General features: G+C 40.7%; 2 protein-coding genes across 2 annotated transcripts; one reads left to right on the top strand and one right to left on the bottom strand.

The window, feature by feature from the left end:
- Nucleotides 1–8,556: 8,556 nt before the first annotated feature.
- Nucleotides 8,557–15,851, top strand: LOC310862673 (GTPase IMAP family member 7-like). The gene is made up of 4 exons (XM_083770676.1): nt 8,557–8,604; nt 12,066–12,616; nt 12,900–14,354; nt 15,410–15,851. The coding sequence occupies exons 2-3, from the start codon at nt 12,067–12,069 to the stop codon at nt 13,727–13,729; spliced, it is 1,380 nt and encodes a 459-aa protein (XP_083626802.1). The 5' UTR covers nt 8,557–8,604; nt 12,066; the 3' UTR covers nt 13,730–14,354; nt 15,410–15,851.
- Nucleotides 15,852–16,453: 602 nt separating this feature from the next.
- LOC310854859 (uncharacterized protein) lies at nt 16,454–21,595 on the bottom strand (the record flags this gene model as incomplete). The annotated part of the gene is made up of 6 exons (XM_083759584.1): nt 16,454–16,482; nt 18,238–18,339; nt 18,766–18,870; nt 20,285–20,398; nt 20,975–21,331; nt 21,505–21,595. The coding sequence occupies 6 exons, from the start codon at nt 21,593–21,595 to the stop codon at nt 16,454–16,456; spliced, it is 798 nt and encodes a 265-aa protein (XP_083615710.1).
- Nucleotides 21,596–22,043: the final 448 nt, after the last annotated feature.

The following is a 22,043-nucleotide window of genomic DNA, read 5'->3' as shown; positions in this document are numbered from 1 at the left end:
GCGCGGAAGCCGTTAAGTATTTTTAATCTTTGTTTGACCGATTTGGTCGCTTTATTTCTTCTTGTTTGTTTACCGTTTATTGTACCGCCTCCCGGTGTGCGGTTGGCTTGTGAGGCTACGTCCCTGCCTCTGATCTGCTGTGTCATAGCTATAGCGCCACTAGCTAGCCAGATAGGCGGTACAATGAGGTGTCAATAAACAAGAAGAATCCAAGCTTCCAAATCGGGCAAACATATATTAAAAATACTTAACGGCTTCCGCGCCACAGGAGATATTCGCAAAGGTATGTATGTGTACTTATACTTTACATATTCAGAAAGCCTCATACTGAAGAATATCGTCAATGAGCGCGGGGAGGCGTTTTAACATGTAAACATGAGCCAGTAAATGTTTTAATCAGGTGGCATGGACGACGCGGAACAGGACCCAATGCACTGGGTCGAACAAATGTCAGAAACTTCAGTAGCATTTGGGTTCTGCTTGGAGGGCTAGTTATAGCCCTGGTCCAGTGCTTACAGCGAGTATATAGCCGCAATTTGCAAGTCTAGATTTCTTTATAATGGGATGATTAGTTTCATCCCATTATAAAGAAATCTAGAGTTGCAAATTGCGGCTAGCTCTGGACCAGGGCTACAGAGTTACATGATCACATCTCATCATAGCTATATATTGACATGATCCGATGATCGGAACAACTTGTTATAATGTAAGTGTATATTGTGTATTATATTGATATGGTCAGGTGTATAATGATTTGATATAAAATTATATATTGATTTGATCAGGTTGTAGCCTATATCGAATTTATCGATCTGGTCAGGTGTGTATAGGTGGCAGGCAGCAGTTTGTCTTTTATAGAGACTTGTTATACAAAAATAAGTTGTCTCGACTCTTGGCTATAATCTGGTTCATAAAAATGATAACTGGTAATAATCAGTAAATAGTAGCCTAAGTGAAGTCTGTTTATCATAATCTTCATGGTGTCATACTACCCGCAATTTGCAACTCTAGATTGTTTATAATGGGATGATGTAAAGTTGCAATACGTATTTGCAACTCTACATCATCCGGGAGTCAATGGAGGGTACCCTCCATTGACTCCCTACTCATCCAAATTGCGTTTGCGATCTGCTTGTATTAAACGACTTTAAACTCACCAACATTGCAGCTCTAGGCAAATAGTCAGGTTCACTATGTGTTTTTGTTCAAAATTTGTGGAGATTAGCAAAACAATACATTTTCTTAATGTTCAGAACATGGGGAATCCAAAAATTGATGTTTGCATTTGCACAGACACCTGCATGGCCGCCATATTGGACGTTCAAAATGGCCACCATAAAAAATAGAATTTATGCTATCTTGGCTTCTAGACAACATAGAAAGTGAATTAAATGTGCTAATCCTATGTTTTCTGGGTCAAGGACACATAAAGGATTGTGCACAGGAACTTGCAGTAGCGCCCCCTAGAGGATGGCCAGAGAAATTCAGGTTTACTATGTTAAACAATATACTTTCGTTTACATTTTTAGATTAGCAAAAACAGAGCATGGGGAATCCAAAAATCCTCGTTTGCATTTGCACAGATACATGCATGGCCGTCATATTGGTTGTTTTATGGACACCATAAAATATATAGCCTAATTTGTGCTGTCTTGGATTCTAGACAACCTAGAACCTTAATTAGATAGCTTTTCCAGGTCAAGGAGTTCAAAACAGACCTCAATTTATATCTCAGGGTTATAGAAAAGCAAGAAAGCAAATGTAAATTGAAAACATAGTCTTTATATTTCTATATTAGCAGCAGGCATGTACATGAGATTACACATTAAAGTGCAAAGAGATTATCGACAAGTTATAAGATTAAACTATATACAATATCTACATCTATCATTCAGGAATATTATTTTACAGCTCTTCATCACTGTCCGGAGTGTCATTTTCCACATTGCAGTCTGCGTCGTTTTCGCATTCACCACACAAACAAAGTTCTGTGCAAGCCAAGTTGTGTCTCCTGCATGAACATCTCTGGGTTGTGCAATGGGTTTTGCACTGACATCTGACCAACTCTACAATGGCCTGTGGTGCAGGTGGAACCTTTGTAGTGGTAGGGAGTATCTCACCATGGCTATTTTGATAATAGCCATGTTTGAGTGGGTCAAAAAGACTCTGCCACATCACAGTGGCTTGGCACCACACCCTACTTTGAACGTGCACACGTTCAATGTGCTCCTCAAGGGCACCAACTGTAGGAGGCAACTTGCTGCTTTCTGCCAGATGTTTGCAAAACAGATACCACCTGAGTTCAGGAATGCTTGTTATATGGATGCCCTTTGGGCAGTACAGCATGCATACAAAGTTGGCCAATGCATCCTTCACCTCCTGTGTTAGGTCGCCTTCTTCTGTTAGTTTCATCAGTGCTGAGATGATGTCCCTGTCAATCTTTATGTACTGTTGAAACCACTTGGTTTTTCCTATTCCAGAGAACCTTCCAACTGCTCCAGTGAATGCATGGAATACCGGTAATGCTGCTGCCTTGTCTCGTCCCAGCGCATTCCAGATTGGCTCAATCTCCAACGTGCCTGATACCATGCATATAGCAGTGTTTTTGCAGAGCTTCTCATAATGTGCAACAGCCAGAACCAAGACATCAGTATCTGGGCTGAAGAAGACAATTCGTGCTTTAGGACAGCGCTGTGATGCAGCTGCAGCTAAGCAAATCATCAATGTATCAGCCTCCTCGTGGTTGTTTTCTTCGATCTGCATGTCCTGGTTGCTTCTTGTGCGGCCTGAAGCTGATGTGATGAATAACTTTGGGGAGTTTTCATTCATCTTGAGAATAGCTTGTGCAAGGTAATTAGTTAGATCGTCTTTTGTCTTTTCGTGGGATAGGAAGCGTGCCATTGGGATGTGTTCGATTTTTGTGTCGTCAGCAATCTGATACTGAATGGGATCTTTGCCATGTCGTCGTTTCTGTCTTGTTTTCTGCTTCAGTGACTCAGTTTGGTAGGTGTCAAAGACCAGAATAACCTCTTCGAAATCAGCGGTCATCACGAGGAGTTTGTCATTGAACTGCTGGCTGAGATCTTTCACCGTGCTGATTGTCCCACGTTTCTTTGTCATCTGTTGGACAAGAACCATTCCATCCACAATGGCAATTTTTCTACTCTCAGCGCGTTTGTCAGATTTTGGTGTTTCTTCATTCTGATGGGTTTCATCGTGTGTGATTTTCATATTTTCCAGGCAATGGATGAGCTTTGATTTGTCATTACAAGGAAGGACAGAGCCATCTGGGGCAAACAATGCTCTGGGCGTCAGAGTAAACTCGTAGTTGCCAATTGCATTCTTCTGATCAATGTCTCGGTTCGATCTGGCTAGAACCATAAATCGTCCATATAGCTCTTTTGCATATATAATAAATGCAAACATAGATTTTGGATTCCCCATGCTCTGAAGATTTCAAAAATGTATAGTTTTGCTAATCTACTAAAATGTTATATCAACGTATATCGTTTAACACAGTGAACCTGAATTTCCCTGGCCATCCTCTAGGGGGCGCCACTGCAAGTTCCTGTGCACAATCCTTTAGGTCTTTATTGGATTCCTTGGCCCAGAAAACATAGGATTAGCATATTTAATTAACTTTCTATGTTGTCTAGAAGCCAAGATAGCCCAAATTATATATTTTATGGTGGCCATTTTGAATGCCCAATATGGGGGCCATGCAGGCGTCTGTGCAAATGCAAACATCGATTTTTGGATTCCCCATGTTCTGAACATTAAAAACATGTATTGTCTTGCTAATCTCCACAAATTTTGAACGAAATTATATTAGGTGACATAGTGAACCTGACTAAAAGCTTGAATGATCCTCTTTCAATCTGCTGAGCTTTTGTTTAATAGAAATCCACCGTAGACATGTTATGAGCTACTTTCTGTCAAGAAATTCTGTGCAGGTGATTCTTTTTCTAAGTGCTGGAGTTTGGAAGCACGCATTTCTATGAATGGGAAACAGTCCATGTTAGTGACAGGATATCCTCTGTTATAATGTCCCCTCGGGCAGCAATATTTTATTATTTTCGTAGTGTTTATTCTTTTTCCTTTCTTTGAATAAACCGAGAAGCGTTAAAGAATTGTGAAAATATATACAGTAGCAGATCTAGTGAGCTTGTAATTGCCTATTATATTTTCGCAATTTGTGACATGAAAAAAGTGTTTGCCTATAATGACGTGCCCAAAAATTGGGATACATTATGAATTGACGTCTTTATTCAATTATCAGTTTTAATAAATAATCAATTACATTGACTAGTTTCATCGTCATGTCAGCATTTACATCTTTAACTGGATTACATCTGATCAAATCCATCAACGACCCCGAACACCCACTGTCTCTGGAAGAACTGAATGTGGTGGAGCAATGCAGAGTCAAGGTCTGTCTGTCTGTCTGTCTGTCTGTCTGTCTGTCTGGTGATAAGAATTTAGCGACCTGCTCACTCCGTTCGGGCCTCTCCCCAGGTTGGCAGAGAGAGAGTAGCGCCCAGGATTACAATTTAGGCAATTGGCACCGGGTGAAAAATGGGATACATAATCGTGGGATAAAAATGTAAAGGGGAAAGAGCTTCTGCAGCACCGGCCCACTACAAACGGGCTCTTCATTTAGTTTTTTTAACAAATAAACAACAGCTGTACCATATCTCTCTCTCTCTCTCTCTCTCTCTCTCTCTCAGGTGAATGATACAGAGGGCTCAGTGGATGTAGAGTTCACTCCCACCATCCCGCACTGTAGCATGGCGACGCTCATTGGCCTGTCAATCAAAGTCAAGCTGCTACGCTCCCTGCCGGACCGGTTCAAAGTATGTGTGTGTGTACACAGTACACACACATTGGTGTGTTAACACTACAGAATATAAGCTTGTGCTACCTATAGACTAACAGGTGCATTTATGTACTTAAGTAAAGTTTAGTAAAGTGTATTTTTGTTGTGTTAAATAACTGATTTTATCCAATCGGGACAGAGAGTTCAGTACAGGATAAACAACTGCATTGTTTTAGGAGTTCATATCAGTTCAAGATCAAATGCACAGACCTGCTGTCTGGAAATCTGAAATCAATTGTAAATGCTTGCTTTACTGTCTATTAGTAGTGTGTTTGGTTCTTCCTCAGATTGACGTAAACATCACGCCAGGGACGCACGCCACAGAGGATGCAGGTAAGAAACACAATATGATTCTTATATACTGCATGCACTCCCTGTGGGGGTGTGGAACGCGTGTGTGGAATTTGAAGTCAATGGAGCGGTTAGACGTACACACCTACAGAGACTTGGTGCATTTATAGATAGATATCATCATTTTTCGACCGTGGTTCGAGATCATGGATTTCACAATGCCATGCCAGACTTCCCGGTCCTTCATTGCCATCCCCAGTTCCTGCGTACTGATGCATGTGTCCCTAGCAATGGCATCAGGGAACGACAGCTAGCGATTCAGGGCTGGAGCCAGGCTAGTGTCTCGGAGCCATAGAGTGGAATCGGCTCGACGGTCGTCCTAAATAGATAGATATGCAGTAGATAGTAATTCTCTACATTCTGTTATTGTCTCCACCAGGCCGAAGGCATGTGGGGAGAGTATGTTTTGCACTCCGTCCGTCCGTGTGTCCGTGTGTCCGTGTGTCCGTGAACAGCTAATCTCGGCCACCGTTAACCCGGTCGATGCCAAATTTTGCACACACACTCCCTGGATGCCAACGATGAACCTCTGCCCCAAACTTTCCAGAACGGCCTGTTATAGCGCCACCAGGAGGCCGCTTTGTGCAAAACAACCCGGTCGATGCCAAATTTTCCACACACACTCCCTGGATGCCAACGATGAACCTCTGCCCCAAACATTCCAGAACGGCCTGTTATAGCGCCACCAGGAGGCCGCTTTGTGCAAAACAAGTTTTTGCACAGTACACCTACAGATTTTGTCCAAACATCACGCAAATTGGTACACAGTCTCTCTAGAGCCATTCAACGAAACCGGTCTTTCAGATTTCTCACACTCCATCCTGATTGGTTCAGATTGGCTTCCAAAGTTCACAGGAGTGCTGTACAAATCGCCACAACTCCTCAACGCAGCGTCCGATTGCGATGAAACTGTGCACGCATATTCCCACTAGGCTGAGGAAGAAATCCTGGTGGAGACCTGTGCCCAGAAGGGCACTTTTTCTAGTTTGTCTGTGTTTTAAAAACGTTGATGTACTACTGCACTTTTGCCCAAGACAAATTTCCGTGGGAAATTTGTAAAAAGTATATCTCATCTTACTAGGATAGTATAAAAGCCCCCACTCACAACCAAGGGGCATGTCTTTACTCTGTCTTCTTCTTGGGTCTGTTAGAGAGAGAGAGCGAGAGAGAGAGAGAGGTTTAAATAAATCTGAGTAAAAGTGCCATCATATACATAAACATTTTTGAGCCGTTTCAGGTATTTCAATTTGCACTATTTTTTGAGGGGCTATGTCCAGCTTTGAGGGTGTGACTTCTGAACACAAACATATTGTCCTACACAAACATTAAATGCCATTGGCAATGAATGGCCATGCTTTGAGTGTTTAAACACAAACATTGAAGACGAATTAAGGTGAGGACAAGTTGGACAACATTCTAATTGAAGTATTTATTAACGTACAGTATGCAGAATAGCGAACAAGGCGGCACTGGAGCAGCTCAGACGATTTAGGCCCTTAATTGGTTTATTATAACAGGGTGCAAATAAAAAGTGCCAACGTTTCGATGTGTAACTTACATCTTCCGAGGGGGCAACACAGTAGGGCTTAAGTACACACATAATGCAGGGGGCAGGCCCTTAGTTAACCAATGTCACACAGCCAGCAATCATTAGTTACATGTTTTTCACGTGGAACCTACAAGTCAGGAATTATCCAGATGAAAGTTAAAGTGCATTGAGACTATAATTATACAGGGTTCTTGTTCGCATGTTATCTTGTTTTTGGACGTTTGGGACGCTCCACACGTCCCAAACTCTTCTCCCTTCTGGCTCCAAAACTGTGGAATGCACTTCCCATTGCAGTCAGAACTGCAGCATCACTCCCAATCTTCCGCCGTAGTCTGAAACCCCACCTTTTCAGACTCCATCATGGCCCATAGCACTTACCCTACCCCCTTAGATAGCATTTCCGTAGACTTAGATAGCATTTGATACAGACTTATAGCATGTTATGTAGACAGCACTATAATTGCATTGTATATAGTCATAGCACGCCATAGTACATATGTATAGCATAGTAGTATATATGTATAGTTTATATGTATAGTTTCATTATATAGATATTCCACTGTTACTTTCATAGCTTACGCATGTTTCATGATAAATGCTTTTATGTGATGTATTCCCATGCTTTTTGTGCTTGCTTAATGTCTGCTAAATGCCTAAATTGTAAATTGTATCTGTCCTGCTTCTGAGATGCACCAGACTGGCCTGCTAGGCTAGAGGCGTGGTTGGAACTCCCTTCTACACTACAGTATGCAGAATAGCCGGGTAGGCCTACATTTCAAAAGCACAACTCAATACAAAAACTGTTACTGTGGACGACCCCATAAAGCATTACACGTGTTTACATTGGCTCCACCATTTTCAATTCATGACGTATGGTGATTAGAGGGTACGGTCGCCCCTTTTCCATCTCGCCCCACTACAAATAACAAACATAATTCATGTTGGTGATTATATAAAGGTATTATCATATTAATTTATTGTTTGTTAAGTTCACTCTGTAGGCTATATCCACGGGCATAATTAAATAGCATGGGCTACATGGAACAAATGTGTTTAATAAAATGAAATTAACTAACTATAAGGTCCTAAATTAACTTAATTAAGCAGTCACCGTCTCTGTGTCATGTTATTCTTTCTTAATTGTATAGAGATCGACTACTATACAATCAAATAAATCTGTTTTGTATACAAGATAATTTCAGATTTCAGAGAGGGAGGGAAATACTAAATTAACTGTTAACGTCAACGACATTTAAAGGGCCGAATCGTTTGGTAGAGCGCCCTCGATCACTTCACATTGGTGTGATTTTTATATTAACTGAGACAAATTAACATAAGAACACTAGAATAATTAGTTCGGGAAGCTGCTGCTAGCTCTGGTCCATAGCCTTGGACCAGAGCTAGGGAAGCTGCATGGAAAACATTGGGATTCATTCATGTTCGGAAGACTGAAACAATAATAATAAAATAGATCAAACTTACTAAATCCAGTTTTAGATGCCATTTCACCAACCCACAGAAATTGTATTCCTCGGAATGTGTGAGACAAACCTCGCGTCACCAGGCTTTAGTTTATCATTAAGTTTTAGAATGAAAAAATCTGGCGAGTAGGAAGGGACTTGTGCTTCTACTTCACCAGACCCGTAGAATGAAAGAAAGAGAATGAAAGGTGGGATCTTCCAACCGCCACTGGCATGAGGCCAGCCTCAGGCATAGACTCACACTAGATTAAACATGTTCGGAAATACCCTAGGAGCCTCGCGCATTCTTTGGAGAAGGAAGGAAGAAGGTGGATAAGGTCTGCGTTACTGGTCCGGTTTGGTTTCAGGTTAGTTTAACACATTTCTATATAACTTTGAACGAATGTTAATTTGCGATGTGTGGTTTGTCGCACAAGGTGTGGATTAAGCAAGAAGATTATTAGAATTAAACAAAACTAAATAAATAATTAGCTAGTTAAAATAAAAGGCTTTACAATAACAAAATGGCACACAACCATGATACACAACGAAAAAAAACTAAAATCATGCCAAGCCTTTTTATTTAATAAGCTAAGCTGTAGCCTATAAACCTAGTGTTATTAGCCCTAGAATGTCTCTTGTATGTAACATCAGACATTCTGATTCTATAGGGCTAATATCCACCATCTAACACTAGGCTTATACAGCTTATTAAATACTTGCCAATGTATGTAACATCAGAGACATTCTAGTTTATTTTTATTGTAGGTTATGATTCGTTGAGTTTATTATAGCTACAATACATTTTCTGACTATAGGCCTACTCTCTTTTGGTTTTGCAGCATATTATAATTGTATGTTTTGATTGATTGAAGTATTTTAACAGTTTGCAGAATTACATTACAGTTCAAGCACAACTCAATGCAAAAACTGTTAACTGTGGACAACACCATAAAGTAAAGCATTACACTTAGGGATGCACCGAAATTGAAATTCTTGCCCGAAACCGAATACCGAATTATAGGAAACAGTTGGCCGAAAACCGAATACCGAATATCCGAATATGATTAATATTATACATCTTTTTTCCTACCATTGCTGTCATGGCCGTACCTTAAAGCTACCTGATTTATTTAAAATAAATGATTATGGCAAAACTTAACTTAATAAATCACTATTATGGGTCCATAAAACATTTATTCAGCCCTTTTGAATGCATTAATTGCATACACTATTCGGTGATATATTTTCTGCCTATTCGGGCCGAAACCGAACATTTTCTGCGGCTGAATATTCGGGGCATCACTAGTTAAAATAGTATGTTTATACAGAGTAAGTACAGAATAAATAATCTCTCAATCACCGGGTAATGACTGTGACACAGTCCTGTATCTGAAAGGTCAGAAATGCAGTCCTTGCAACCACAATGTTTCCAGCCAGACAGGTCTAGTCCAGAATGCCACTTAAGCACTATAAATACTTTGTTGTACAACAAATAGCAAAGATTGTTGACCTACAAGCTTGTAGATGTTTGGAAAATTTGAAAGATTTAGAAAGCTTTTGCCTATAATGCCATGTTGAAAGTGGTTATCACTTAACATACCTACACCCGCACAGTATCATTGGTATGAAGTGTAACTGAATATCGCTGTTTTAGTATCCTCACTTAACCCATTAACCTAAGTTTGATTCTACAAATGTTATATTATGGTTATGGCAAAACTTAACTTAAATAATAATCACTATTATGGATCCATAAAACATTTATTCAGCTCTTTGAATGCATTAATTGCATACACTATTCGGTGATATATTTTCTGCCTATTTGGGCCGAAACCGAATAGGCCGAAAATGCATATTTAGCCATTTTCTGCCGAATATTTTCTGCGGCCGAATATTCGGTGCATCACTAATTACGCTTGTTTACAATAGGGTCCACGACCACCTAGCCCAAACATTTAGATTCTCGTAGAGTTTTTTTTTTATTCTGACGAATCTCTCTAAACGTTAATCCCGCCCCTAACGTCGAAAAGGAACGTTTGTGCCTCAAAATCACTCTTACCTTGTACAAATGCAAAATCTAAGATGCTTTAAAATTTTCCCCACTTGTTTGTGATCTGTGCGCACCCATATTAAACACCGAACATGCTTATTTTTCAATAAAAAATGTATTTTAATCCACTCTGTCTCGGAATCTGGCAGCCATCTTGGTTTTCTCTCCATTGTAGATGCGCAAGAGAACCCTGGCCGCTAGGGGCGCGGGCAATGTTCTGTTGCGCATTTACAATGGAGGATTCCGAAACAGAGTGGATTAAAATACCTTTTTTATTGAAAAATAAGCATGTTCGGTGTTTAATATGGGTGCGAACAGATCACAAACAAGTGGGGCAAAAGTTAAAGCAGTTTAGATTTTGCATTTGTACAAGATAAGAGTGACTTTGAGGCACAAACGTTCCTTTTCGACGTTAGGGGCGGGGTTAACGTTTAGACTCTCGTAGAGAGATTCGTCAGAATCGAAAAAAACCTCTACGAGAATCTAAATGTTTGGGCTAGGTTCCACCATGTTCAATTCATCATAACATTTAGAGACGTACAAATAGCCTCAGCCCTAGAATGGCTCTTGTTGTTGGACCAGACCCATTGCAAGATGCTGTACTCTGTCGCCAACCTTAAGACATTCCAGCCTGTCAAAATGGGCAGGGGTGAGGTGGGTTCGAGGAGTGAGGCCAAGTAGAAGCCTGACCATCATCAGAGGGAGTTCAACAAACCATGTGTAACCCAGATTCGGCACAAACAATGTGAATCCCTTGACTTCTTCAAAAGGGCACCTACGGATGGCTGCAATTCGAAACTGGCCCCCGTAAAAGTCAGAGTCCCCCCTCCACCCACTTTTCCACTGTATGTTTTTATCCTTTTTACCTCCTTATATGATGATTTTATGTTTATGTTTTATATAGAAGTGTATGTTCTGATGAATTGAAAAGGGTGGACCCTATTGTAAACAAGTTAATGCTTTATGCTTATGGTGTCGTCCACAGTAAAAGTTTTTTTATTGAGTTGTGCTTTCGTTTGTACCCATTCTGCACACTGTTAATACATACGTCAATCACTCAATCAATCACAATATGTAGATCATGGTGATATTGTAACGAGTGTATATATAGTCTTTTTAGATTTCATAATCACTGACTTGTCGTAAAAGTTACTAAAAAGTATGACTGCAGTGTGACTGCAGTTAAGACTGTTGTGACGCATTTAAGAAGATAATAGTAGTACCGTAATTTCCGGACTATAAGCCGCGGCTTTTTACCCATGATTTGAACCCTGCGGCTTATACAACGGTGCGGCTAATCTATGGATTTTTACAGCTAACGCAGAGCCATCTCAGGCTCTGAGCTAACGTAGCTGCGGCTTATAGTCCGGTGCGGCTTGTATATGGGATTTTCCCTAAATTTGGCTGGTGCGGCTTATATTCAGGTGCGGCTTATAGTCCGGAAATTACGGACTTTGCATGAATTGTCTGTATCATATCTCTTTAAAAAGGTTTCAGGTTAATACATATGGTGTAAGGCTAGCCTATATTAGTCAAGTGTAGTTTTTAATCTGCCACATTCACTGGGATTCATAATATTGTTTTGGGCCGTAAACTACGGCCATTCTCAAGTCAAGTCCGAGACTGACTTACAGGGATCCACACTTGCGTAGGCTATATGTTTATTTATTTATCTATTTATTATTTGGGTGTATTACTATTATACACCCTCATACACAAATGAGGGATGATAACAAAACTAAGAGCTGTATTTGCTCCATTGTCTTGTCTCCCCAGGATGGATCAAGTAGACCTCAACGTTGTCCTGCTGGGGAAAACCGGGGCTGGCAAAAGTGCCTCAGGGAACACCATACTGGGTGAAAAGGCATTTGAATCAAAGCTGTCCTTCAAATCAGTGACTGCAGAAATCAAAAGAGCAACTGCAAATATCTTTGGGAAACAAATCGCTGTCTTTGACACACCAGGAATCTTCAACCACGAGAAAGAAAAAGAAATTAAAATATTGTGTAAAGACGTGCTTCAGTCCTCCATACCCTGTCTATTTTTGGTGTTAGTCAAAATTGATAGGTTCACAGAAGAAGATGAAAAAGCTGTTGCGACGATCATGAAGCTATTAGGGTCTGAAGGCTTAGAAAAGAGCTACATGCTCTTCACGAGGGGTGACGCCTTGAAGGGAACACTAGTGGAAGATTTTATCTTTGAAGATAAGGAGGGCACCCTTCCAGATGTGGTCTCTAACCGCTTTGCAGGAAGATATCACGTGTTCAACAATGAAGACGGAGGACAGGACCAGGTAGAAGAATTACTGAAGAAGTCCAGCCACCTCAGTAAGAATTCCTTTCTAAAAACTCTCTTTATATTCTGTGTGTGTGAGTCTCTCTCTCTCTCTCTCTCTCTCTCTCTCTCTCTCTCTCTCTGGTGCTAGTTTTGAGGTGCCACCTCCCTAAAATGTAAACTTCAATAATTGCTATGCTAAAGAAGGTAGGGAAAAGGGCCATGCATGATTTATTTGGATGGTTAGCACCTGTCATTTTAACACCTGTTTTATTTCTTTTTTGGGTTAACGTTGCAAATGTAGACTCATGTAATGCTGTAACTCTATTTCACCAGATATTCCCAGAGTCTCTGACAGCCCAAAGGACAGGAGGATAATTCTGCTGGGCTTACCGAGGGTTGGGAAGAGTGCGTCAGCCAACACCATCCTGGGATCAGACAAGTTTGCAACAAGCTGTGGCTTTAATAAACCGGCCATCAAGAAATGTGAGGCTCAATTAGCACTGGTGGAGGGATGGAATGTCACTGTAGTGGACACTCCAGGGATCTCAAATGAGAACCCTGGAGGAGACACTCCACTCTCTCCAAAGGAAGTATACCTGGAGATGTTTAAGTGTATTATGGAATGTACACAAGGCCCACATGCTCTTGTCATTGTAGTCAGGCTTGGTAGTGCCGAATTTGAACTACTTGAACTCCTACCGTTACTATTTGACAAAAATGCTCTAAAGCATACAATGATCCTGTTCACCTACGGCAATGAGCTCAGTGGCCAGTCACTCGATGAGAATATAAAGGCAGATAAGGTTGTGTCAAAGTTTGTTGAGAAATGTGGTGGTAGATATTGCAGCTTTGACAACACGAGAAAAGGTCACAAGCAGCAGGTAAAGGGATTCTTGAATATAGTAAATGAGATGGTTGAAGCAAATGGTGGCCAGCACTACAACCCTGGGGTCGTCAAATTGGCAACAACCGTCAAAGCAGAAGCACCTGGGTCACCAAATGCCTGGGAAAGAGTGAAAGAATGGCTTAAAAGGCTATGGCGCAGAATTTGCATATCTTTCATGCTATTTTGGGCTGGACTTAGTGACCCTGGCAAACATAAACAAGATAGTGGCAAATGCTATGTTTCCATGGCTAGGTTACAGTTGCAATTTGATGCTTAGGACGAGTATACTCGTCCTATCAAATAAATACGAGTAGTACCGGTATACTCGTTCTAAATCATCAAATGACTGATGATGATATATACAGATGATGAAACAAACACTATTGCCCGAAAGTTCTGTCATTGTTCCACTAAAGTGAAAGTGTCCTTGTTCAAGGCATATTGCACACCGCTTTATACTGCACACCTGTGGTCATGTTATAAAAAAATCTAGCATGCACAGGTTGCAACTAAATTGCATATAATGATGCCATGAGAATACTCCTTAAACAACCCAGAGGGGGCAGTGCTAGCCAGATGTTTGTCACTGCTGGAGTGAGGACTTTTAAAGCACTTAAGAAATCTAATGTTTAAGTTTATGAAAAGGCTGTATGTGTCGACATCGACAAACGGTATCATTGTAGCACTTTCAAGCTACTCAGTGAGCTGTTATACATCAAGATTAAGGGTACACTGGCTAAAATGCCTGTATGTTCTGCCTGTTATTTAAGTTATGTATTTGTTTTACATTCTTTTATGATTTGATTGCCTGTTGTATCTCTTGTATGTTGTAATTGTAAAGGTCCTTTCAAATGGGCAGTGATTAACGCACACGTTGTTGCCTGGATCAACGACAGGTATTTGTGAACTATAGGCGTGTTAAATCACTGCCCGTTTGAAATTACCTTAAAGGCCTTAAATGACCTTTAGTTTTTTTCAACCAAGGTTCATGTTTTAGGTTGTTATTGGAGAAAGTAAAAGATGAGTGTTAAAGATGAGTGCATTCGGCCCAGGCCGTAGCGTAACGGTCTGGGCACCGGACTGGTGATCCAGTCGCGGTGTGCCGCGGGTTCGACTCCCGGACCCGACACGGCCTTTACCGCATGTCATCCCCCCATCTCTCTCCCGTTTCCTGTCAGCCTACTGTCTGTCCCTTAAAAAATCAATAAAAAAGGCGTAAGCCGCAAAAAAAAAAAAAAAAAGAAAAGAAAAGATGAGTGCATTCGAGCATGGGGCTAAATATGTATTTCTTTACAAAATATTATGGCGATTTCATTTTTTATTACCGGTATTTACTATAGTCCTACTAGACCCCAGGAAATTACATCTGGCCACAGAAGATCACAGGATCTACTGAATGTGAAGGAGGCCTACTGGGGGGAAGCCACAATGTGTGTCATAGGCTCAATATGCAGTTTGACACATTCAGTAGATCTCGTGATCTTTTGTGGCCAGATGTAATTTCTTGGGGTCTAGTAGGACTATAGTAAATAATAAAAAAAAATTATCGCCATAATACATACTACAAAAAATACATATTTAGCCCCATGCTCGAATGCCCCCGCCCCCCTGTCAAAAACAGCTAAAATCCCTAAAACAAAAGAAAGCAGCAAATGAAAAAAAAAATTAACACTCATCTTTTACTTTCTCTAATAACAACCTAAAACATGAACCTTGGTTGAAAAAAACTAAAGTTGTCCTTTAAGGCATTTTATATCGATATAAGAAAGCCTTGCTGTTTTCCATTTTTAGACAGTAGTAGGGCCCCGCCTGCACTGTTTGACTGTTTGTGTGTGCGCACATCCATTAGCTTCTGTATTAGCCACTATCTTTAGACGCTGTTTTCTTAGGAACTATGGGGCTACGGTGTCGACGAGGTTCGGAGCTCATTTTTTATTTTACGGCCCATCGTGATTAGAATATTAACGTTTCTGGAGAAAGGATGGGCATTGCCATAGCTCTCTAGCATTGGCGCTTTTGCTACATGCATTTAAGCTTGTGACAAAACGGAAGTGCGTCATAGTAAAATCTGCCTCTATGTGCATAATCATTTTACGGTTTGTAAATACCTTAAAAATATATTTTTGCTAAAGAATGTGTTGTATGTTTTAAATACATTAAAAATATATTTTTGCTAAAGAATGTGTTGTATGTTTTTTCTCCAATGTTGTTGACATAGTGAAGCTGGGGCAGGCAGAATTATTACAAAAACAAATCAGCATTAGGGCACGGTCGCACCAAAGTTTAATTCTACCTATGATGAGGGTGGATTGATTCTGCCAATGCTTTTCAATGGGAACGGAGCGGTTTATTTGAGGATTTCCGCAAAGTAATGCTCCTTTCCCATTGAAAGCATTTGCATAAAAATTTGGTGGGACTGCACCCTTAGTCAAAACATTTCATGTTCCAAAACAACATATTGTTCAAACAGACAATTTCCCTATAAGTAAAAGACAACTAGACGACTATTTACAAAGTGAATTACAAATGACATGCTTGCTTTACCCATTAAACTACAAAATAATAATAAAAACTAAATTAGAGTAGGCATGTGATATCAAAAATCAGCAAATGGACCATCTGGCCATGAATCGATTATATTCGCTGTCAGGCCCATGTGGTATTGTATGAGACCTAATTATTTAATGCACTGTAGACCATTACAATACCTTCTACATGTTCTTTGGAATAAGAGGGTATTTAAATTGCTTCCCGTGTCATTTGTCTGCATACAATTCTTCCGCATTACAGTTGTAACCAGTTGGGTGAAATCAGACAATCTGGGATGATTGTATTAATTTCATCTACTGGACTGAAACATTCTGCTGTGGCACTATGTTACATCATTTGATACCAATAACAATCAGAGAAAGAATGATGGTGTGCTGCGTTTGAGAGTTTATCCCATAATGTAAACATTCAAATTCTGAGCTGGTTTCATGTACAGTACTTTGATCATGTCTCAGGCATGCAGTATGTCCTCCATGCGCACTGATGTTCGTGTTGTCGTGGGTTTAATGGAAGCACATATAACTGTGGAGAGAGAGGACAGCATGTTAGCAGGTACTGCTGACAACCAGGGATAGAAGAATGAGGATCTTTTGCTGTTCATAATAAATTGTTGTTTTACGTAGAGGGTCAACTTTTAGGGTTAAGTAGTGATTGGGGTTAAGGTAGCCTGGGCAGCATTCCATTTCGTGGTCCTGATCCGGTGGGGAGCGGATGGTAACTTTCGTCATGTTGTAGTCAATGATTTGTAGTCACCTGGCAGGAAACCACAAGGCGGAATCAGTACTAAATGGGTACTTTCTTATTTCGCCTTGTGGTTTCCTGCCAGGTGACTCCTGACGTAAATTACCATCCCCTCCAGACCGGTTCACACAGCGATTTTGGAACACCGACCAGGCTTTCCTCCGAGGTGGAAAGCCTGGTGACTCGAGGTTAGGGTTAAGGTACGTAGTAGTAGGTATGTATAGTCGTTAGTTTCAAAGGTTGGCTATGTAGTATGTTCAAGGTTGTACTCTTTACTACTACCAAAATCAAACCCTTTCTTTCTGCGCAAGACCTAGGCATCCACACCCTCATGCCATCCCGGTTAGACAGACTAAATGCAGCTGCCATACTCTTGACTGGCACCAGGAAGAGAGACCATATCACCCCTGTCCTGGCCTGTATGGCCTGTCTAAACCACTACATCGGTTGGCGGTTTAGAATCAACTTGAAGATTCACCTCTTCGTTTACAAAGCTCTATGGGCTGGCCCCTTCCTACATTGCTGACCTATTTATCCTTTACCCCAACCATTAGGACCCTCAGGTCAGCAGACAGGGCGAGACTGAATCTCAGGGGTGCCTTTGCTGTTGTCGCAACCGCCCCCATAATGGTTACTTCTGCCCCCTCTGTTGAGTCTTAAATCCATATTCACAAGCCCTGTTGAACTTGAATTATGCAGGGCTGCCAGCATTGGACTATGAGGGAAACAAAGAAACATTTTGATATAGTAAATGTGTCCTATGTTCTGGTGAATTCGGGGTGTTTGATACCAAATCCAGGAGAAATGACAATCCAGGAGCCCAGGACATGAGGTCACAATCCAGGAGGGTTGGCAGCCCTCACTATTATATTGTAATAATTATATAATAATTATATAATAATATAATAAATTCATAATTTACATTTGGGGGATATCTTTCACAATAATGAATAAAACATGTTCTAGACATTCTAATGATCACAAAAAAACATATATTACAATTATTGTACCTACTTTTATTAGGGTAAAGGTCAAAAGTCTTAGGTTAAAAAAATGTTCAAAATCGCACAGAGTCCAGACATTTTTAATTTGTGTGAATTTCAGCCTCTGTGGGGGGTATTTATATGCAAATATCATGACCAATGGCCTTGAAATGGCATTGCAATGAACATCACTGATGACGTTTAGGTGAAAAAAGAACAGAACAAAATAATAATAATTTAGTAATTAAATAAAATAAAATTGTTGCTAAAAAGCAACGCTGGGTCTTAGAGGGTTAAGAATGGTTTGCCTTGCTGCTTTTAACGTTTTTCTACTGTCTGAGTATGTCTGTGTACCTTTACAATGTGAGTTGTTTTTAAATGTATCTATATAAATAATCAAATTTGATTTGATGTAGGCTATGTACTGTAATACATGTTGACAATAGAAATCAGCACAAGTCAAGTACGTAGCCTACACGTACAGTATATAAGTGCAAGAATGTTTGTGTACCATAATGACACTCCTCTCTGTCTAACTCCAGGTTCCTGTCCTTCTCTTTCTGATCGCCACGGTTACCCCTCATGTCCACATAAACGTTCTCTTCCTGTGGACCTGAAAACAAACATGTGAGATTATAGTCTATTCTGTGAAAGACATGAGATTTAAATTCTAAATTCACATTAGATCACAATTTCCTGATACATATCTCAGAACCAAGGTTCTGAGATATGAGACCGTAAGTCTCATGTAGCCAGACAATCAGAGATCTCTGCCTATAGGTGAAGATCTCTGATCGTGGGGGTAGTTGGCCTTTATAGCCGCAAATTACCCTAGGTCACTCAGGACAAGGACTATAGGACTAGGACCAACTGCACCAAAAACCTCTTTGAGAAGCCTGCATGTGGGTAATGTAGTCAGAGGGAAAATTTTACATCATTGTTCATAACAATCTGGCAGTGAATTGCCAGATTGTGATTTGATTCCTTTATCTTAATATTTTATTTATTAATGTATTTATTTATGTATTATTATTCCTACCTTCTGTCTTCAGCCCTTGCTGTCTCTTCTTCCTCAGAATGAAGATGGTTGAAGCCATGGATATAGATATGATGCCTAGCACTGCAGTTAATGCTGAAACATGAGCTGTATAGAATGAAATAAGTTGAAAGTTGTTGCAGACTTCAATAAATCAATATACATTACATTGTAGGACAATGCAGTCCTCATCATAATACATAATGCATTCATTGGGAAAGCGGGAGAACTCATTAAATAATGATGTCTCTACTGCTGTTCTAGACTTCCAGTTGTGTCCAGATCCAGAATGGGATGTCATCTAGATCTTCAAACTGAACTCCAGAATCCAACCTCAACGTCTCCTCCTTCTTACCTACTAGGCTGATGCCATATGGCGACACATTGAGGTTAGACAACACACTCCATATTTTGGGCATAGCGTAGCTGTGTTGGGAACTCCTTATGGTTATACTTATGGGGCTGACTTATGGTTGCAGGTTTTTAAATAAGTGCAATACAAATAAAGTTTATTGTTGCGACGTGTGTATTACACACACACACGTACAGACAGAGATGGTGCATTTATAGATAGATACTAGAGCGGTGCCCGTTGGACACTGGCCTACATGGAACGATGCAAGTTGGAAATGAATGCCCCACTCAGATATTATGTCTGTATCCCTTTTATGCCCATATATGGAGTTCTTTGTCAGGCATGCCAAAATATGGAGTCTATGCAGACTTCAGAATGATGTCAGATCAGGCCAGCTCCATATGGAATCTGGGCAGGGGCCATGTCCATACCCAGGCAGAGGCTTGTTGGCGGTGGTTCTGCACAACCGTGGGCCTGACTGACTCAACACCGCCCCCTGTGGTGGTATCGAACGTGTGTGTCGAATTTGAAGTCGTGGGGCCAACGGTCCTCGAGTTGCGTGGATTAAACACGTACACAGGTACAGACATGCATTTATAAATAAAGGTTAATATGCCTACCTCGACACTTCATCTGAAAGGTATCACTTTGCTGTTTGCTGATATTATTGCTGGCCACACAGACGACACTCCCATTCATGATTCTGTCAAGCAACAAGTTGTGACCATGAGAGATACCTGGATTGAGGGACACACTCTTATTGGTTAGCCAAAGTAGTAAAGTACTCAATAATTGTGTAAAACTTAATTAGGGGGTCAAGCCCGAAAGGGGCGAAGACCCTTATTTATTTCGTACGGGTTGCGCCCGGTTTCAGTTCTGGCAGTTCTGTGCTGTCTTTTTCCACGCAATATGGTAGATTTCAGTATCGGGAGGGTCGGGAGAATTGGAAGAACTGAAGCTCACTATATATAGCCATAGCAATATACAAGTATAATACTTAACATTTTAAAGTGTAAGTAACATTAATGCACTCCAGTAAAATGTACAGGCATTTGAAAGTAGGCCTACAGTCTACACCGAATATATCACTAAAATATTGGACTCCACTGAAAGACGCTATAGGCTGCAATAATTACTGTAATTACAGTTAGTTAGGCTATACAGTACCTCTGGTTGTAGTCCACTGGAAAATGACTTGGTCTCCTTTGTCCACAGAACAGCTCAGAGAGATCAGGCCGGCCACCGTACAGGAACCTCTCACCAACGGCCTCGAAACTGGCTCTGAGAACACAACAGATGTATGTATGTTATGTAGGCCTATGAATGGATGGATGGATTTGTGCACATTGGGACACACAGGAGTTATTACCATGGAGTAAGGGTTCATCGCCATGTTGGCTTGTGGTGGACATTTTTGTCAAAAATGGCCTTGGACATACAATATGAGTTAACAGAAACGCATAAAGAGATAGCCCTGAATGATGACCATAACAGGTCTGTAACTCTGAGAGTTATGGGGGTCCTTGCAAATAAAACGTTTGAGAACCACTAGTAGCGTACTAGTGGACTCATAATGTGACATAGTGTCGTAGTAAATCACTGACAGTATTTGGGTATTATGATCAAAATAAGAACATTATAATCATGGTGTGTAAAACAGAAAATGTAAAGTCTTTGCCGGACATATTGATGATCCTTGCCATGGAGCAAAACAATTTCATAGCTGGTGCTATGACTATGATTCAATTACTAATTATTGGACAATATCTGGCCATGTGGGGTAGTACCAATGGCAATGCCATTTGATGACAACTAACAAACTTCACAATAAACTCCTAACAATAATTTCTTACTCACCCAGTACAATGACCTGGAACTGTGTTTTGTTTAGAATTAAACGTCCATCATCACCGTCATAAACCTCCACGGCATAGAGTCCACTGTCTGTGTTCTTTACTTGATTGATACGCAATGCTCCGTTTTCCAAAAGCTCACACCTGCCCTTAAACAAGTCTGTTACTTTTTTGTTCCTGGTGACCAGCAGTGAGACACCTGCTGTCTCAGACAGTGGGCTGAACTTCCACCTGAAAGTGAAATCGCCCCTTTTCTTCTGGTTTGTCCAGGATGCCGGTCTCGCCATGTTGTAAGGAAGGAGGAGGATGACATCGCCGCTTTGCTTGACTATTCTGGTGACATTCTTCTCAGCCGACAACACTGATGTCAAGCACAAGTGTCAACATTTAAATGCTTAAAGTAGGCTACTATAGTCTACAATTATTATTCAATTTAAAGATGTATATCTTGTGGGATTTATTCCAGTTCATACAGAGTAAAGATTTGTTGTCCAATCTTCCATGGTGGAGCACTCTGCACAGAGCTATACTCACCAAGATTGCTCATCAGGACCACGACCACGATGCTGATAGGGAGGAGGCTGTAAGACCTGAGTCCTGTACCAGTCTTATCTCCGTCTGGCATTGTCTGCTCACCAGGAGATGTGAGTGCATGGAGAAACCAAATCTATGTAGTCGGTGTAACGATAGACCTTGTTAGAACTTGTTAACTCAAGTGCAGGTAGGCGTTTGACAGTAGTTTTGTTCCCTGTTGAATACGGAAGTGGATTGTTTCAGAGGTCAGAAATATGGTGTGTGTGTGTGTGTGTGTGTGTGTGTGTGTGTGTGTGTGTGTGTGTGTGCGTGCCCACACACACACACACACACACACACACACACACACACACACACACACACACACTTCTTTTTGTTCTCCAGCTGCATTCAGAACCATGCATGCAGGGGAGGTTCCGAAAACCAAAACCACACCAGTTGCAAATAGTCACAAGCTCACAACTCTGTAAAATACATACACAACTTAAAACTGTTTTAACTGCACCATTACCAATGCAACTCCTTGCAACTGCCATTGG

The sequence above is a fragment of the Protomyctophum parallelum genome (assembly GCF_964188405.1).
Source record: "Protomyctophum parallelum genome assembly, chromosome: 1".
In the NCBI taxonomy this organism is placed as follows: domain Eukaryota; kingdom Metazoa; phylum Chordata; class Actinopteri; order Myctophiformes; family Myctophidae; genus Protomyctophum; species Protomyctophum parallelum.
This window is presented reverse-complemented; position numbering and strand designations above follow the sequence as displayed.